This window comes from Geotrypetes seraphini, chromosome 3 (assembly GCF_902459505.1).
Source record: "Geotrypetes seraphini chromosome 3, aGeoSer1.1, whole genome shotgun sequence".
Classification (NCBI taxonomy): Eukaryota; Metazoa; Chordata; class Amphibia; order Gymnophiona; family Dermophiidae; genus Geotrypetes; species Geotrypetes seraphini.
The window spans coordinates 5,672,748-5,688,252 of NC_047086.1; the positions used below are offsets into that span (position 1 = coordinate 5,672,748).

The 15,505-nt window shown below is 44.5% G+C and overlaps 1 protein-coding gene across 1 annotated transcript in view; it reads left to right on the forward strand.

Moving 5' to 3' along the window:
- SLC22A16 (solute carrier family 22 member 16) overlaps positions 1-15,505 on the forward strand; it is a 63,786-nt gene that overhangs the window by 38,833 nt on the left and 9,448 nt on the right. The window contains exons 3-4 of the mRNA XM_033936293.1: positions 7,541-7,658; positions 12,292-12,838. Of these exons, the coding sequence (XP_033792184.1) occupies positions 7,541-7,658; positions 12,292-12,838 (665 nt within the window). The remainder of the gene's footprint in view (positions 1-7,540; positions 7,659-12,291; positions 12,839-15,505) is intronic.

A 15,505-nucleotide genomic window follows, 5' to 3' on the forward strand; every position in this document is an offset into this window, starting at 1 on the left:
ATAAGCTTTTGCCTACTATGTTGCAAAGTTTGGTGTCGTCGGCGAACAGTGATACCCTTCCTCTAAGTCCTTGCATCATATCTCTTATGAATAAGTTAAATAGAATCGGGCCCAGGACCGAGCCCTGCGGCACTCCACTGATCACGTCCGATGCTTCGGAAGGGGTACCGTTCACCACCACCTTCTGAAGTCTACCGCTCAGCCAATCCCCAACCCATGTAGTTAGAGTGTCTCCTAATCCTATCGATTTCAGCTTGTTCAGTAATCTTCGATGAGGGACGCTATCAAATGCTTTACTGAAGTCCAAATATACCACGTCCAGTGACTCTCCGGCGTCCAGTTGTCTAGTAACCCAGTCAAAAAAGCTAATCAGATTAGATTGGCAGGATCTACTCTGGGTGAACCCGTGTTGGTGTGGATTAGAGAATGACACGGTGAAAAAATTGGTCCCCGTCACCGCCCCGTCCCCGTCTCACCATCCCCGTCACCGCCCCGTCCCCGTCTCACCATCCCCGTCACCGCCCCGTCCCCGTCTCACCATCCTCTTCACCGCCCCGTCACCGCCACTGCCACCCCATTCACCGCCCCGTCACCGCCACTGCAATCCCATTCACTTTTCTTTATTTACGTATAAAGGAAACATTCTTTAAAACTTTAAAACTTTAAAACTTAGTTAAATATTAGTTAATAACTATACAAAAACAAAACACGCAGAGAAAAAATTAATTAATAAAAATTCTCAAAACTGACACATTTTGATCACTAAATTTAAAATAGTTATTTTTTATACAGTTTTTCAATCACTAATCTTCCACCACCCCTGGGGCTAGCAATGCAAAAACAAACACGACATGTACTTTAAATGCTGCCGTGATTAGCATAGTGACCGCGGCTACGGCTGCAAGTCTCCCCTCCCCCCAGCGATCACGGCAGGAGGGCACCCAACCCCTCCTGTAGACCCCCCCAACGGCCCTCCCGACAATCGCAGCAGAAGGGTACCCAACCCCTCCTGCCGGTCCTCCCAATGGCCTCCCCTAAGATCGCCGGCAGGAGGGTACCCAACCCCTCCTGCTGGACCCCCCCCCAACGAACCCTCCCACCCCGGAACCCCCTTAGTCTTACTTTCCAAGTTGGACCGGACGGCTCCTCACACGTATGGCCAGCAGGCTTGCCTCCGTCCAAATGAGGCGGGCCCGCCCCTACCCTGCCCAACCCACAGGATCCTAGGGCCTGATTGGTCTAGGCACCTAAAGCCACTCCCGCTATAGGAGGGGCCTTAGGTGCTTGGGCCAATCAGGCCCTAGGATCCTGTGGGTTAGGCAGGGGAGGGGAGGGGCGGGCCCGCCTCATTTGGACGGAGGCAGGCCTGCTGGCCAGACGAGCGAGGAACTGTCCGGTCCAACTTGGAAAGTAAGACTAAGGGGGTTCCGGGGTGGGAGGGTTCGTTGGGGGGGGGGGTCCAGCAGGAGGGGTTGGGTACCCTCCTGCCGGCGATCTTAGGGGAGGCCATTGGGAGGACCGGCAGGAGGGGTTGGGTACCCTTCTGCTGCGATTGGCAGGAAGGGTTGATCTGACAAATGAGGAGCACGGTGAAACACAGGTAAATAGCGGTTCCTAGAAGGGGGTACATTGGCCCGCGGGGACAAACCTGTTCACCGTTTCCGTGGTCGGTGAATGGCCTTGTCCCCGTCACCGCAGCGACTGCTAGTTTTCTTCCCCGTTTTCGGCGGTGACCCGCGGCTTAAATGCGGTGGCCGCGGGTAAACCGTCACCGTGTCATTCTCTAGTGTGGATCATGCAGTTTTTCTTTGTCTAGGATTGTGTCAAGATTCTGTTTGATCAGTGTTTCCATGAGTTTACACACTATAGACGTGAGACTCACTGGTCTGTAGTTTGCTGTCTCTGTCCTGCAGCCTTTTTTGTGGAGTGGGATTATGTTGGCGGTTTTCCAGTCCAAGGGGACCCTTCCTGTGCTTAGGGAAAGATTGAAAAGAACAGATAATGGTTCTGCCAGGACTTCCCTTAACTCCCTGAGCATTCTGGGGTGTAGGTTATCCGGTCCCATGGCTTTGTTTACTTTGAGTCTTGATAGTTCGTCATAGACGCTACTGGGCGTAAATTCAAAATCTTGAAACGGGTCTTTCTGGTTATCTCCCGTCTGCAGCTGTGGACCAGCTCCCGGCGCTTCGCGGGTGAACACTGAACAGAAGTATTGGTTTAGTAGTTCTGCCTTCTCAGAATCTGATTCCGCAAAGTTATCGTCCGATTGCTTCAGGCATACTATCCCATCTTTGTTTCTTTTCCTGTCACTAATATAGCTGAAGAAAGATTTATCCCCTTTCTTAGTTTTCCGTGCTAGCTCTTCCTCCATTCGGAGTTTGGCTTCTCTGACTGCTGTTTTGACAGCTTTAGATCTGTCTAGATAGTCCTCTTTCGCCCCCTCTCTGCCTAAATGTTTGTAGGTGATAAATGCGTCTTTTTTCTGTTTAACTAGGTCTGAAATTTCTTTACTGAACCATTGGGGTCTTTTGTTTCTCCTGCGTTTACTTACTGTCTTTATGTATCGGTCTGTTGCTTCGTGTAGGATGGACTTCAGAGACGACCACATATCCTCCACATTGTCAGATATTGCTTGTTTATGTAGCTCCTGATGGACAAAATCTCCCATGCGGTTGAAGTCTGTGCCTCTAAAGTTGAGAACCCTTGTTGCTGTGTTTGTCTTAGGGAAACCTTTCTTGAGGTTGAGCCATACCATATTATGGTCGCTGGAGGCCAGTGTGTCTCCTACTGAGACTTCCATGACGCTATCTCCGTTGGTGAGAACTAGGTCTAGTAAAGCCTGGTCCCTGGTGGGCTCCAATACCAATTGCTTGAGACGTGCACCCTTTATGGAGGTTAATATTCTTTTGCTGCTACCCGTAGTCGCGGAGAGTGTGTTCCAATCTGCATCTGGCATGTTGAAGTCTCCTAGCATTACTGTGTCCCCGCGTAGTGTGATGTTCTCTATGTCCTCGATTAATTCCATGTCTTTGTCCTCCTGTTGCCTGGGAGGTCTATATATCACCCCAAGGTATAGGCATTTTTCATTCCCTCTGGCCAGGTTCACCCAGAGGGATTCCCCGGTGTATCTAACATCTGTGATTCTGGTGGTTTTGATGCTTTCCTTAGTGTATAGCGCTACTCCTCCTCCCAATTTACCCTCTCGGTCGCAACGAAGTAGGTTGTACCCTGGTATAACCATATCCCACCCATGCGATTCCGTGAACCAGGTTTCGGATATCGCTATCACGTCAAGCTCGGCGTTTGTTATCTCAGTCTCTAATGCTAGAATTTTATTGCCCAAGCTGTGTGCATTAACATACATAGCCCTCCATATCTGTGAAGAGATTCCTTTACGAGCTAGTGTGGCTCCTAAATGATCTGTGATATTTCTCCCTGAATTATTGTGGATATCATTGGTACTTACCTTAGACTTGGTAGTGTGAGTGCGACTTGCCTCCTCAGGGTGGTTTCTTACTGTTCTGGGATATAAGTATGTACCCTCCCCCAACTTACCTAGTTTAAAGCCCTATGGAGTAGGTGGGCCAATCGATGTCCAAATACGTTTCTACCTCTTCTGGTTAGGTGGAGTCCGTCTGGTCCTTGTAGTCCCTGGAGCGTCTCGCCATGGTTTAGGAATCCAAAGTTCATTTCTATGCACCATTCTCGGAGCCATTCGTTAGTCCGTTGAATACGCTCTTCTCTAGCGCTGCCTTTGTTTCTTACTGGAAGAATTGATGAAAAGACCACCTGTGCTCCTATCTGCTTCAACTTCTTTCCCAGCGCTCCAAAATCTCTGGGGATGTTCTCTGTGGCATTCCTAGCAGTATCGTTTGTGCCTACATGGATGAGAAACATGGGAAAATGATCATTAGGTTTTAGAATTTTTTCTAGGCTAGTGGTAATATCCTGGATCCTGGCTCCAGGGAGACAGCAGACCTCTCTTGACTGCAAATTAGGCCTGCAAATTGGTCCCTCGGTGCCCCTTAGCATGGAGTCACCAATGACTACCACTCTTCGTTCCTTCCGAGGGGGCCGGTCTGCATGCTCTGGATTTGACGTTGTGAGCTGGGTATTCTCATGAGTCCTTTCTGCTATTTTCTCGGTGGTTCCATCCTGTAAGATCTGAAATCTATTTCTGAGAGTTAGCTGTGGTATTGATGAACAGCTATCCTGTTGAAGAGAAAAAGAAGAAGAAGAAGAGAGTGAGAATGAGGTGGGTTTACTTCTCTTGCCCATAGAGGATGTTACTAGTTGCCAGGGGCCAGCATTTCCAATCATCTCCTTTACTCCAATCATTGTGTTTAGTGCTGTAGGTTTGGGCGTGACGAGGGTGGACCTGTCGTGGGTTCTCTCTGTGATGTGTGACAGTTCCAGGATGGCGTCGTCGATGAAGGCCTCGTCGTCCCTGATGCTCCTCAGGCGCTTTACCTCCTCCCTGAGGCTCAGTAGTTCCTGCAAGATATCCTCGCCTAAGTTTCCTAGCTCCTCTGTCTGCGTAGAGACTGTAGTGCACTTTGGGAGGGGGGGGAAGGTCTCGGTCTGCACTGAGACCTCTGCCCTCTGATCCATGTCGCCCTCTGCCTTTTGTGTACAGACCTTGACCATCCCCTGGGTCCCTCCGGATGCTGGAGTGTCGATCTTGATAGTAGCTTTGGTACTCCGTGTCCTCCCTGCCATTTCCAAGTTAGAGGGATTTATTTCTGTAAAGAGAAAGGTTTAGATGTCAGAGAGTATGCAAGTTAGAGAGAAAACTTTGTTTTGTTCTATTTCTATCATTTAAATTTCTCCAGAATTCTACTGTTCAACGGCTCCCCCTTCTGCTTCTATTCCTTTCTCTCCTCTCTTCTACCTTCCAAAGTATTTAGATCAATGCTGTCTTGTTAAAATGTTTATTTTATTTTTATTTTTCCTCTAACTCTACTTTCCACTTCTCTATTACCCTCCAGGTACTTTAGTTAGATTGTGAGCCTTCGGGACAGTAAGGGAAATTTTCAAGTACCTTTCTTATTTCTAATCTTAATGTATATTTTCTGTAAACCGCTTAGAACCTAACGGATGTAGCGGTACATAAGAAATAAATTACATTACATTACATTTATTTCTGTAAAGAGAAAGTTTGAGATGTCAGAGAGTATGCAAGGAGAAAGAGGAAGATAGAGATACTAGAGAGTTTGGGAGTGTGTTTGGTTGTATATGAGAATGAAAAGTTTAGATTAGGCCTTGTGTTTGGTTGTATATGAGAATGAAAAGTTTAGATTAGGCCTTGTACAAGGCCTTTCTCAAGGCTCTTCGCAAAGGCGCTCTCACTAAGGCGAGCACCTTTGCCGCGCGCCGAACGGCTGCGCGCCGTTGGCTCGTCCCCTTTTATGGGGGGAGTTTGGCTGGTGATGTCAGGGGTGGGCGGAGTTAGCTCTCGCCTCTTCCCCTGCTAGCACCGCCTTCTCTGCTCCTCTCTCTGCTTCTTCCTGCTAGCACAGAGGAGACAGAGGTTACATGATCAAAACATTCAAAATACTGAAGGGAATAGACTTAGTAGATAAGGACAGGTTGTTCACCCTCTCCAAGGTAGGGAGAACAAGAGGGCACTCTCTAAAGTTAAAAGGGGACAGATTCCGTACAAACGTAAGGAAGTTCTTCTTCACCCAGAGAGTGGTAGAAAACTGGAACGTTCTTCCGGAGTCTGTCATAGGGGAAAACACCCTCCAGGGATTCAAGTCTCAGTTAGGATGCTGGTCTTTGACCAAAGGGCCACCGTGTGAGCACGATGGACCACTGGTCTGACCCAGCAGCGGCAGTTCTTATGTTCTTATGCATGTTTCCTCGTACTTCTGGCTCATTTGACCACTACAGAATGGTTCTCCTTAAGAGGAGGGTCATAAATCAGTACTGTACTAGTTACTGATTTCAGTTAAATGTAAATAGTTACTTTACTAGTTACTTTGTTTATTAATTATAACTATATGAACATTACAGCATCAGGTACTTTAATTTTCAAATGAGTTTCTTATTGGCTCTAAGCATTAAAAGCATTTCAAAATGTTCATCGGTTAAACTGTTCCTCCGTCGTGTAAGAATCTGTCCACCGATGCTGAAGAGTCTCTTTAGTGGTGCGCTTGATGTAAAGCTCGTATTCTTCAGAATAAACACTTCTTTCAAAGTTGGATAGAGCTGGAGACTTGATACAAGTTTGTCACGTGCAACATCATTCAAGAAGAGGTCTAGTTCCGACTGCACAGCGTTGTTCCCTTTATAGAAGCAGAAGAAGCTGGTGTCTTCACTGGAAGTTGGTGCTGCATTAGGAGTTGTGTTTGTAGCGACAGCCTGAGCCTCCATTGCTTGCATCAGCAAGTATTTGGCACGAGCTCTGGCAGCATCTGACTGGATCCAGCACAGCTTGAATTGTGAATCTGAAACACTTGCTATTATCAAATCTTCCTTAGCTTCAAGTGGACCAAAGCACTTAATGATTCCATCCATTAGAGCATCAACAAGTGGGCTGGCAAATTTGAGCAAAGGCCTGATGGAGGTAAGATGTGTACACAGGGAAGAAATCGTTGGCAGAAGAACTCCCATGATGTGGATGCAATCAGGTCAAAAGTATGTCGTCCTCGCAGATGTGAACATGCCAATGCTGCAGACTTTTATTCCAGTGTGCTGATCTCGATCCAGTGTACGGTAACTAAAAAAAACAAAAACCTTCTTTTGTGGGAAGTCCATATGTCAGGTGTTGTACAGACTTCAGTCACAAGTGACAGTTTATTCTGAAGGTCGTCTGTCATCTTATGATACTGGTCCTCAACATGCCCAGTAAAAGTCTTGCAAGTCAATACGGTTTTGCCTGGTTGAAGACCAGTGACCAACTGAATGAATTCTAGTGACTCGACCGCTGAAGGCTTGCATTTGCCTTCATTAAATTTCATCTGTCAGAAATGTTTTTCCATAAAGAGAGTGGTGGATGCCTGGAAGGTAATGACTGAATTCAAAAGTGTGTGGGATAGACACAAAAGATCCCTAAATAGAAGGGGATAATATCAAAATCATTGGCTGGAGGGGTGCTTAGATGGCCAACTACCAACATACCGTTGGTATGACATTATCCAGCCTGTGCACAGCTTTCTCTGATACAAAAGCTAGCTGCCTTCAGCTATACGACCTGTGAGATGTCCAGAGTTCATACAGCACAATCTCATCTTAAGTCTATTCTTTAAAAGTGTTGCAGTGTAAAGGATGACTCTATTAATTCAGACACTTTTTTAATCAAATAAAATATAGACTGTGGTGGGAAGTACTTTGTGTGAATCATGGTAATTGGGTTTCAACCCTATTTAATGAAGTTGCAGTCTGAACGAGACACTTGTCAGGGATGAGGGTTAATCTATCTTTGGCCTCTGTTCCCATCCCTTAGATTGGAGCGTAGCCCCAGTTTTCAGAGCTGTTGCTCAAATTGAGGAGAGTGTACTATTATTGTAATGCTATTCCTTCTTTTTCTGCTACGTAGAGTCGGAAGACGCCCAGTGATGTGGTTCACAAGTGCTGGTCAGTTTCTCTTTGGCGTGGCAGTGGCGTTCACCTTTGACTACTACAGCTTTGTGACTGTCCGCTTCCTGCTTGCCATGGTCAGTATATAACTCCTCACTCCTACCTTGCTTTTTCTGCATCCTAATTTATTCAAATTTACACTAAGAAATGACATTTTATTGGAAACTAATTTAATTTAATTCCACATTTATAGCCTGCTTAACCACCTTATAACAAAGTAGGCCATGTTTTTCTAAACCCTATTAGCCAAGCTTTTCAGTTCATGATCTCTTTGACGATCAAGAAAATATGCAACGTCTATGATTTGAATCGCTGCTCTCCACTCCTTATTGACCGGCTGTTGAAGTAATTTATCTTTCTCTTTTCTTCTTTTATATGTAACTAGCTGATGCCCCGGCATTGCACGGGTATTTAATTATAGCAATAACACTGTAAATGGATTCAAATAAAGATACTTTATAGTGGTGAATGAAATTATTTTTTTACAGCTTTATAAAAAGTACAATATTCAAATTATAATGTGAAATATTTGACAAAATGAATACAATACAACTAACACAAAACTTGATTATAAACATTTTTAGTTTCACCTCCTGGAGCAAGAACATATAAATTCTTGGGTGAACCCACCCTTCAGCAAGCAACATAGAGTTGTGGGCCGAGAGACCCCCAGAACATATCACCCCAGGTAGTGAGGGATCTGCATACCAAGTTTCGTTCAAATTGGTTCCACAGCTTTTTACATTTTTTCCATTGACATGAATGGGTGAAATCTGATTTTCTGTTTGTAGCTCCACCCACGTGTGCAGGTGGGCCGCGAGACCCCCAGAACATATCACCCCAGGTAGTGAGGGATCTGCATACCAAGTTTCGTTCAAATCGGTCCCACAGCTTTTTACATTTTTTCCATTGACATGAATGGGTGAAATCTGATTTTCTGTTTGTAGCTCCACCCACGTGTGCAGGTGGGCCGCGAGACCCCCAGAACATATCACCCCAGGTAGTGAGGGATCTGCATACCAAGTTTCGTTCAAATCGGTCAAGCTGTTTTTGCGTGATCGCGGCACATACATACATCCGATTTTATATAAATAGATAATTTTCTATAAACTTTCCCTACTCTTCAATATTTTTCTTTTTTTAAACATAGCACTTATCTGTGCTGCTTCCTCAGTGTCGGCTGGGAACTCTTCTCACCCAACATGTTTCGCCTACTTGGCTGCCTCAAGGATGTCCCCTATGAAATATGATTCACAATTTAGTATTAGAGTTGATCGGCAAATGCGTACATATTTATTTATTTATTCCATTTATGCGTCGCAAATACCTATACAAGCTCTAGGCGACATTACAGAGGAAGGGGTTAGAAGAAGGGGTAGGGAGGACTATGGAGGGCAGGAAGGAGAGGAGAGAAGCATGTAGAATATTTCATAGAAATTCCTAACTTTACAGCTAGGAGCACCATCTATGTAAATGATACCTAAATGAGTTAAAGTAATATGTAAAAAGGAATAGAAGGAAGGAACCGTTAAACAATAGAATTCAGTTAATAAAATTAAAAGAATAGGGGTAAAAACAATGGAATAAAATTTAAAATAATTCATAAACTGGAATAAGTCTGGCAGAAGTCCAATTTCCTGAAGCAGCTCTGTTGCCTCAGCATATTTTAAATCAGGGGTTCCCAAAGTCCCTCCTTGAGGGCCGAATCCAGTCGGGTTTTCAGGATTTCCCCAATGAATATGCATTGAAAGCAGTGCTTGCACATAGATCTCATGCATATTCTTTGGGGAAATCCTGACAACCCGACTGGATTCGGCCCTCAAGGAGGGACTTTGGGGATCCCTGTTTTAAATAATCCCAACGGCAAAAGTCCAGACGGGACAGATATCAGCTTGGGCTTTCCAGCTGCTGCAGCCCCGACTCATCACTTCCAGGCAGAAGATGCACAGAGGTAGAACAATCCAGCGCCAGGCCGCAGTGCTCTCGGTGAGCGGTGGATGCTCATGGGCAGCTCCCGAAGAATACAGCACCTGGGAGGAGGAGTTCACGGCACGGCCCCACTCCATGGATCCGGAGACACCACCAGCTCCTCCCCAATGAGAGAGCAGACGCCGCCCCATCCTAGGCAACAACCAGCAGCAATCAACCATGCCTCCACTGTTCCCGCCTCCAGCAACAATCTCCAGTCACCACACGCAGGTAGGAAGGGTCTCTGTTGAAAATGAACCGTTCCAGGCCTTTAGGTTAGTAGACCGTTATGCTGTGATTCTACAAATGTCAAACTCTTCCTATCCAAGATGTTTTCTGACTAAAAGAAAAAAGTACAGAGCCCTTTAAAACTATGAATATGGTAGATGAAAGGAACAAAATAAAGTAGAAATCAACAAAATAAAACTAAATCGAACTAAAAACTTAAAAATATAAGGGAGAGACACTGAAGCCCAGGTCTTACTTGGGCAACATTCTAGAACACTCTTTGCTTTATTTAGGATGCAATGAGCAGGGCAGGGCAGGACACTGCCCTTGTTCAAGATGATGGTGTTGGGAGTGGAGGGGCAGTGGAATCACTCCTGCCGCTTCTAAAGGCTCAGAATGGCACTACACAGAATGGATTGGCATCACTAGACAACCAGAGAAACGTAAAGTTCATGTGGATTTGTTGGAGAGGCACTAGACTACCAGGGGAATCGTTAACTTTTAACATCTTTTTATTGGTGACATTACAAATGACACTTACAAGAAATGGAACCAGTATGAAACAAGTCATCAAGTTATATAGACTCTCCCACCCCTGAGATAACCAGACTTAAATAAGAGAAACATGAATAATACCCAACAATATAACGGCAAAGTCAGAAAAACTCAGCAGATTAAACCATCTTGGTACCTTCTTTTCCCTTTCTCAATAACAGACTATGGACTTTTCCTCCAGGAAATTGTCCAAACCCTTCTTAAAACCAGCTATGCTATCCGCTCTTACCACAATCTCTGGCAATGTGTTCCAGAGCTTAACTATTTTCTGAGTGAAAAAATATTTCCTCCTATTGGTTTTAAAAGTATTTCCCTGTAACTTCATCGAGTGTCCCCTAGTCTTTGTAATTTCTGACAAAGTGAAAAATCAATCCACTTGTACCCGTTCTACTCTACTCAGGATTTTGTAGATTTCGATCATATCTCCCCTTAGCCGTCTCTTTTCCACGCTGAAAAGTCCTAACTTTTTTAGTCCCCTTTATCATCTTGGTCGCTCTTCTTTGAACCTTTTCTAGCGCCACTATATCTTTCTTGAGATAAAGAGACCAGAATTGAACGCAATACTCCAGATGAGGTCGCACCATGGAGTGATATAGGGGAATTATGACATTCTTAGTCTTGTTAACCATCCCTTTTTAAATAATTCCTAGCATCATGTTTGCTTTTTTAGCTGCCGCCACACATTGGGCGGAAGATTTCATCGTATTGTCTACGATGACACCCAGATCCTTGGGCGTTAATCCCCAAGGTGGATCTTAGCATCTGGTAACTGTGATTTAGGTTATTCTTCCCAATATGCATCACTTTGCATTTGTCCACATTAAATTTCATCTGCCACTTGGTACTACAGGCGATTTTAGCGAAAGGTTACAGATCACTAACAGCAGGTTAGGAATTTCATGTTTGAGTTTTTTAGTACCCTGGGATGTATACCATCCGGTCTAGGTGATTTATCACTTTTTAACTTGTCGATTTGGCTTAGTACATCTTCCAGAGTACTGAACTAAAAAAGAGAAGTACAATGAAATAACCTCCTGAAGCCCAAGTTTTACCTTTTCCTGAGTTTGAATGCAACAAGATATTCCGATTAAGTTTCTCTTCCCCTTATCAAGTAAGATATTCCAACGGAGTTTTTCTTCCCCTTTGCAGATCCTCTCTCAGCTCCACTTAATACTATTGTCCATAGCGATGAATCCAAAACAATCAATCCAATCCCTTAAAGCAGGGGTCTCAAAGTCCCTCCTTGAGGGCCGCAATCCAGTTGGGGTTTCAGGATTTCCCCAATGAATATGCATGAGATCTATGTGCATGCATTGCTTTCAATGCATATTCACTAGGGAAACCTTGAAAACCCGACTGGATTGCGGCCCTCAAGGAGGGATTTTGAGATCCCTGCCTTAAAGGATGTCTCTTCTTGCATCTGTCAATTACTGAAAGGTGATCATGAAGCTGTGGGGGGGGGGGGGGGGGGGAGAGGAATGCAAAAGTCAACATACAATACTACGGTAAAGCTTCTGGAGGTTTCTACAATTCTTTCAATTGTATTAAAGCTCCCTTTCTCTAGAGCAGGGGTAGGCAATTCCGGTCCTCGAGAGCCACAGGCAGGTCAGGTTTTGAGGATATCCACAATGAATGTCTATCAGATGGATTTGCATGCACTGCCTCCTTGAGATGCATATTTATTGTGGATATCCTGAAAACCTGACCTGCCTGTGGCTCTCGAGGACCAGAATTTCCTACCCCTGCTCTAGAGCAATCCTGGCCCCTGTTGAGGTTCTTCTAAGATTATGTGTGTATGCTAAGTTTTTTTTTATTGTTTTCCTTAATATATTTCTTCTATATTCAACCTAAATCCTGTGTCACCTCTCTAATCTGTGGCAGCTGACTGAAAAGGTGTCCCAAGTGGCCGCAGTACTGGTTCCAAGAAAGTTATCTTAATCTCTTTTGTTTTTGTTTCAGGTCTCCAGTGGTTACCTGGTGGTTGTTTTTGTCTATGTGACAGAGTACGTGGGCATTAAGGCTCGGACCTGGGCCTCCATGCATGTCCACGCTGCATTCGCCGTCGGAGTCATGATTGTGGCCCTTGTGGGGTACTTGGTACGCACCTGGTGGATCTATCAGGTCTGCCTGTCTATAACAACACTGCCCTTCATTATATTTTGCTGGCTTCTCCCAGAGACGCCTTTCTGGCTCCTCTCACAGGGAAGGCATGAGGAAGTTGAAAAATTAATTAATGTGATGGAAAAATGGAACAATATTAACACTCCTTGTAAGCTTTCAGAGCTATGTCCAGCTCACCAGGATGGGCCAGTCAGTGAAATGAGAGAAAAGAATACACCCTCAGTAAAAAATCACAATATCCTGGACCTGTTCCGCACCTGCAGCATGGCACGAAGGACCTTCTCTCTTTGGCTAGTTTGGTTCACCGGTAGCCTTGGTTACTACGTTTTCTCTCTAAGCTCTGTCAATCTAGGAGGCAATGAATATTTAAATCTGTTTCTGTCTGGTAAGTTCCCCTCTTAAAAAAAGATTTGACTGTAGTTATGATGTCTTTACTCCTCTAGAGCAGCGACATGATGCTTTGCTTTGGCTATCCTATGATTCAGATCAGTGAGTGATCCTTGAGGACAGGAGTTTGACTCTCTGGACTACAGTAACCAAGACAGGAAAGACAATTGGGTCAATCCTGGTTTTAGCTTGCAAATCTTCTGTCCACTTGTCACACATGGTGGGGTTTTTAAAATATTACTTGACTGGAGTATTCAAAAGGTGTGAAAACATTTAGAGGTCCAACAAAAATTTCTCCAGTCAATCTTCAGCTAGCGGCAGTCAGCAGTTTTTGGGTTTATTTGGGTTCTTTTTAATGCTGGCATGTCCACTGGCACTGGCGTTTAATATTTGACCAGAGCATGTGGTATCTGTGTTTAAAAAAGGTTTGGACAAGCTCCTAGAGGGAAAGTCCATGGACTGTTAGTGAGACAGATGTGGAGAAAGGTAATGTGGAATCACAAGGTTCTGCCAAGTGCTTGTGATGGTTTCTGGTTTATTAGTTCTTTTCCAAGGTAAGAGGGCATAGTTAGGACTGCTTTTTGTGCCCTGGCACTGAATATTGCCAGCATCTGTAGAACTCTACACCTCATGCCTGCTTTCAGACTGACTGATTCCTGCCAATATTCAGAGTGCTGCCTGGTTAAGCACCATTTAAGTAGGCAGAAGCCTCTCCTGCCCACTTAAAGTGCTTTGAAGATTGAGCCCTCTATTTTTAGCACAGGAGAGTTCAAAACCACATCCATCTCTCCTTTCTCACCAAGGCTGGAAAAGGGGGCACAGTTCAGAGCTCCTGAGCTATCACACAACCCAGCAACCCATGAGTAGGGTCTCCTTAGTGGGGGGAGGGGGAATTGTTCCATGGGCTTTAGGGACACACTCTTGGAATTTAAGAAAGACACTTCTATACCAATCACGCCAGCAATTATTTATTTAAAATGCATTTATTTATCTTATTTAAAATATTTCTATACCATCAACCATAAAATTCTTGGTGGTTGAAATAAACAGAGAAAACCAGAAGCAGATCCAACCATACAGTCCACCTACTATCCCTTCCTCTCCCTTAGAGATTCAACGCACTTATCCAAAGCTTTCTTGAATTCAGGTCCTGTCTCCACCACTTCCACTGGAAAGTCGATCCAAGCATTCACCACCCTTTCCTACTCAAACATGCTGTCCTCTGCCGCTGCCTTGACTTCATCTTGACCAACCCTTGATCCTCTACAACCTGGCTTTTGCCTCCTACACTCCACAGAGTCTGCAGTAACCTGTTCCTGGCCATATTCAAGGGTCTTTATTCAATCCTCATCCTTCTTGACCTGTCTGCTGCTTTTGATACTGTTAATCACTACCTACTCCTTGATTCACTGCCTTCGCTTAGTTCCACGAATCTGTCCTCTCATAGTTTACCTCCTACTTCTCCCATCGTACCTTTAGCATATGCATTGGTGGATCCTCCTCTGCTGCCATCCCACCCCAGGGTTCTGTCTCTTTTCTCTCTACATCTCAGTCCCCAGATTTCCTCCCATGGCTTCCAGTATCACCTATATGCTGATGATTCCCAAATCTACCTCTCTACACTTGAGAGTTCACCAAAACTCCAAGAAAAAGTCTCCTCTTGTTTGTCTGACATTGCTACCTGGATTGTCACCTAGAACTAAACATAACTAAGACTGAGCTGCTGATCTTTTCTCCTAAACCCTCCGCCCCTCTCCCTCCCTGTCAATAATATTGTTTTGCTACTTGGGATCTAGCTAGGTACTTGGGACCTGGGTTGGCCACTGTTGGAAACAGGAAACTGGGCTTGATGGACCATTGGTCTGTCCCAGTAGGGCAATTCTTCTGTTCCTGTCTCCTCTACTCGTAACCTCGCAGTTGTCTTCGATTCCGACCTCTCATTTTCTATGCACATCCAAAAGACTGTGACAGCCTGTTGTTTCTATTACTTCTACTTATTTCTATAGCACTACTAGACATACGCAGCTCTGTACATCAAAACATAGCCGAGATAGTCCCTGCTCAAAAGAACTTACAATCTAGTCAAGACAGACAAACTGGGCAAGAAGATGCATCTCTATACAGTGCTCAGGAGAGGGCATGGTAAGAGGGATATTGAGGCCTAGAAGGTGGGTTGGAGTTTGGAATTGAATACTGCCAGAGACAGAGCCTGACATATCGAGTCAGACAGTTTGTTCGCTAACTAACTAAAACTTACTTTTGTAGACCAGGTCATCAACCAAAAGGAGCTTGACTCGGTTAACAGCAATGTAATACATAAACTTGACAAGGAAAAGTAGACTAGAATAGTTAGTTTCCAAAAAGGTTTTCAGAGCTTTCCAGAAAAAAAACAAAAGAACCTAAACTTATTAATGTAAGCGGTAAAGCATTCCAGAATTCAGTTAATTTAAAAGCAAAAGAATGACTAAATTTCTTAAAGGTTCTGTTTTTACCACTGAGAGAGGGCAATGTAAGTTTTAATTTTTGAGAACTTCTGGCAAGATGAGATCTATGAACATTCCGGTCTAAAGGAATCAAAGTAGCAAAAATGCCAAATAGGATCTTAAATGCAATACAAATGCACTTGAATTGAATTCTGAGATACTCTGGCAGCCAATGTAATTCC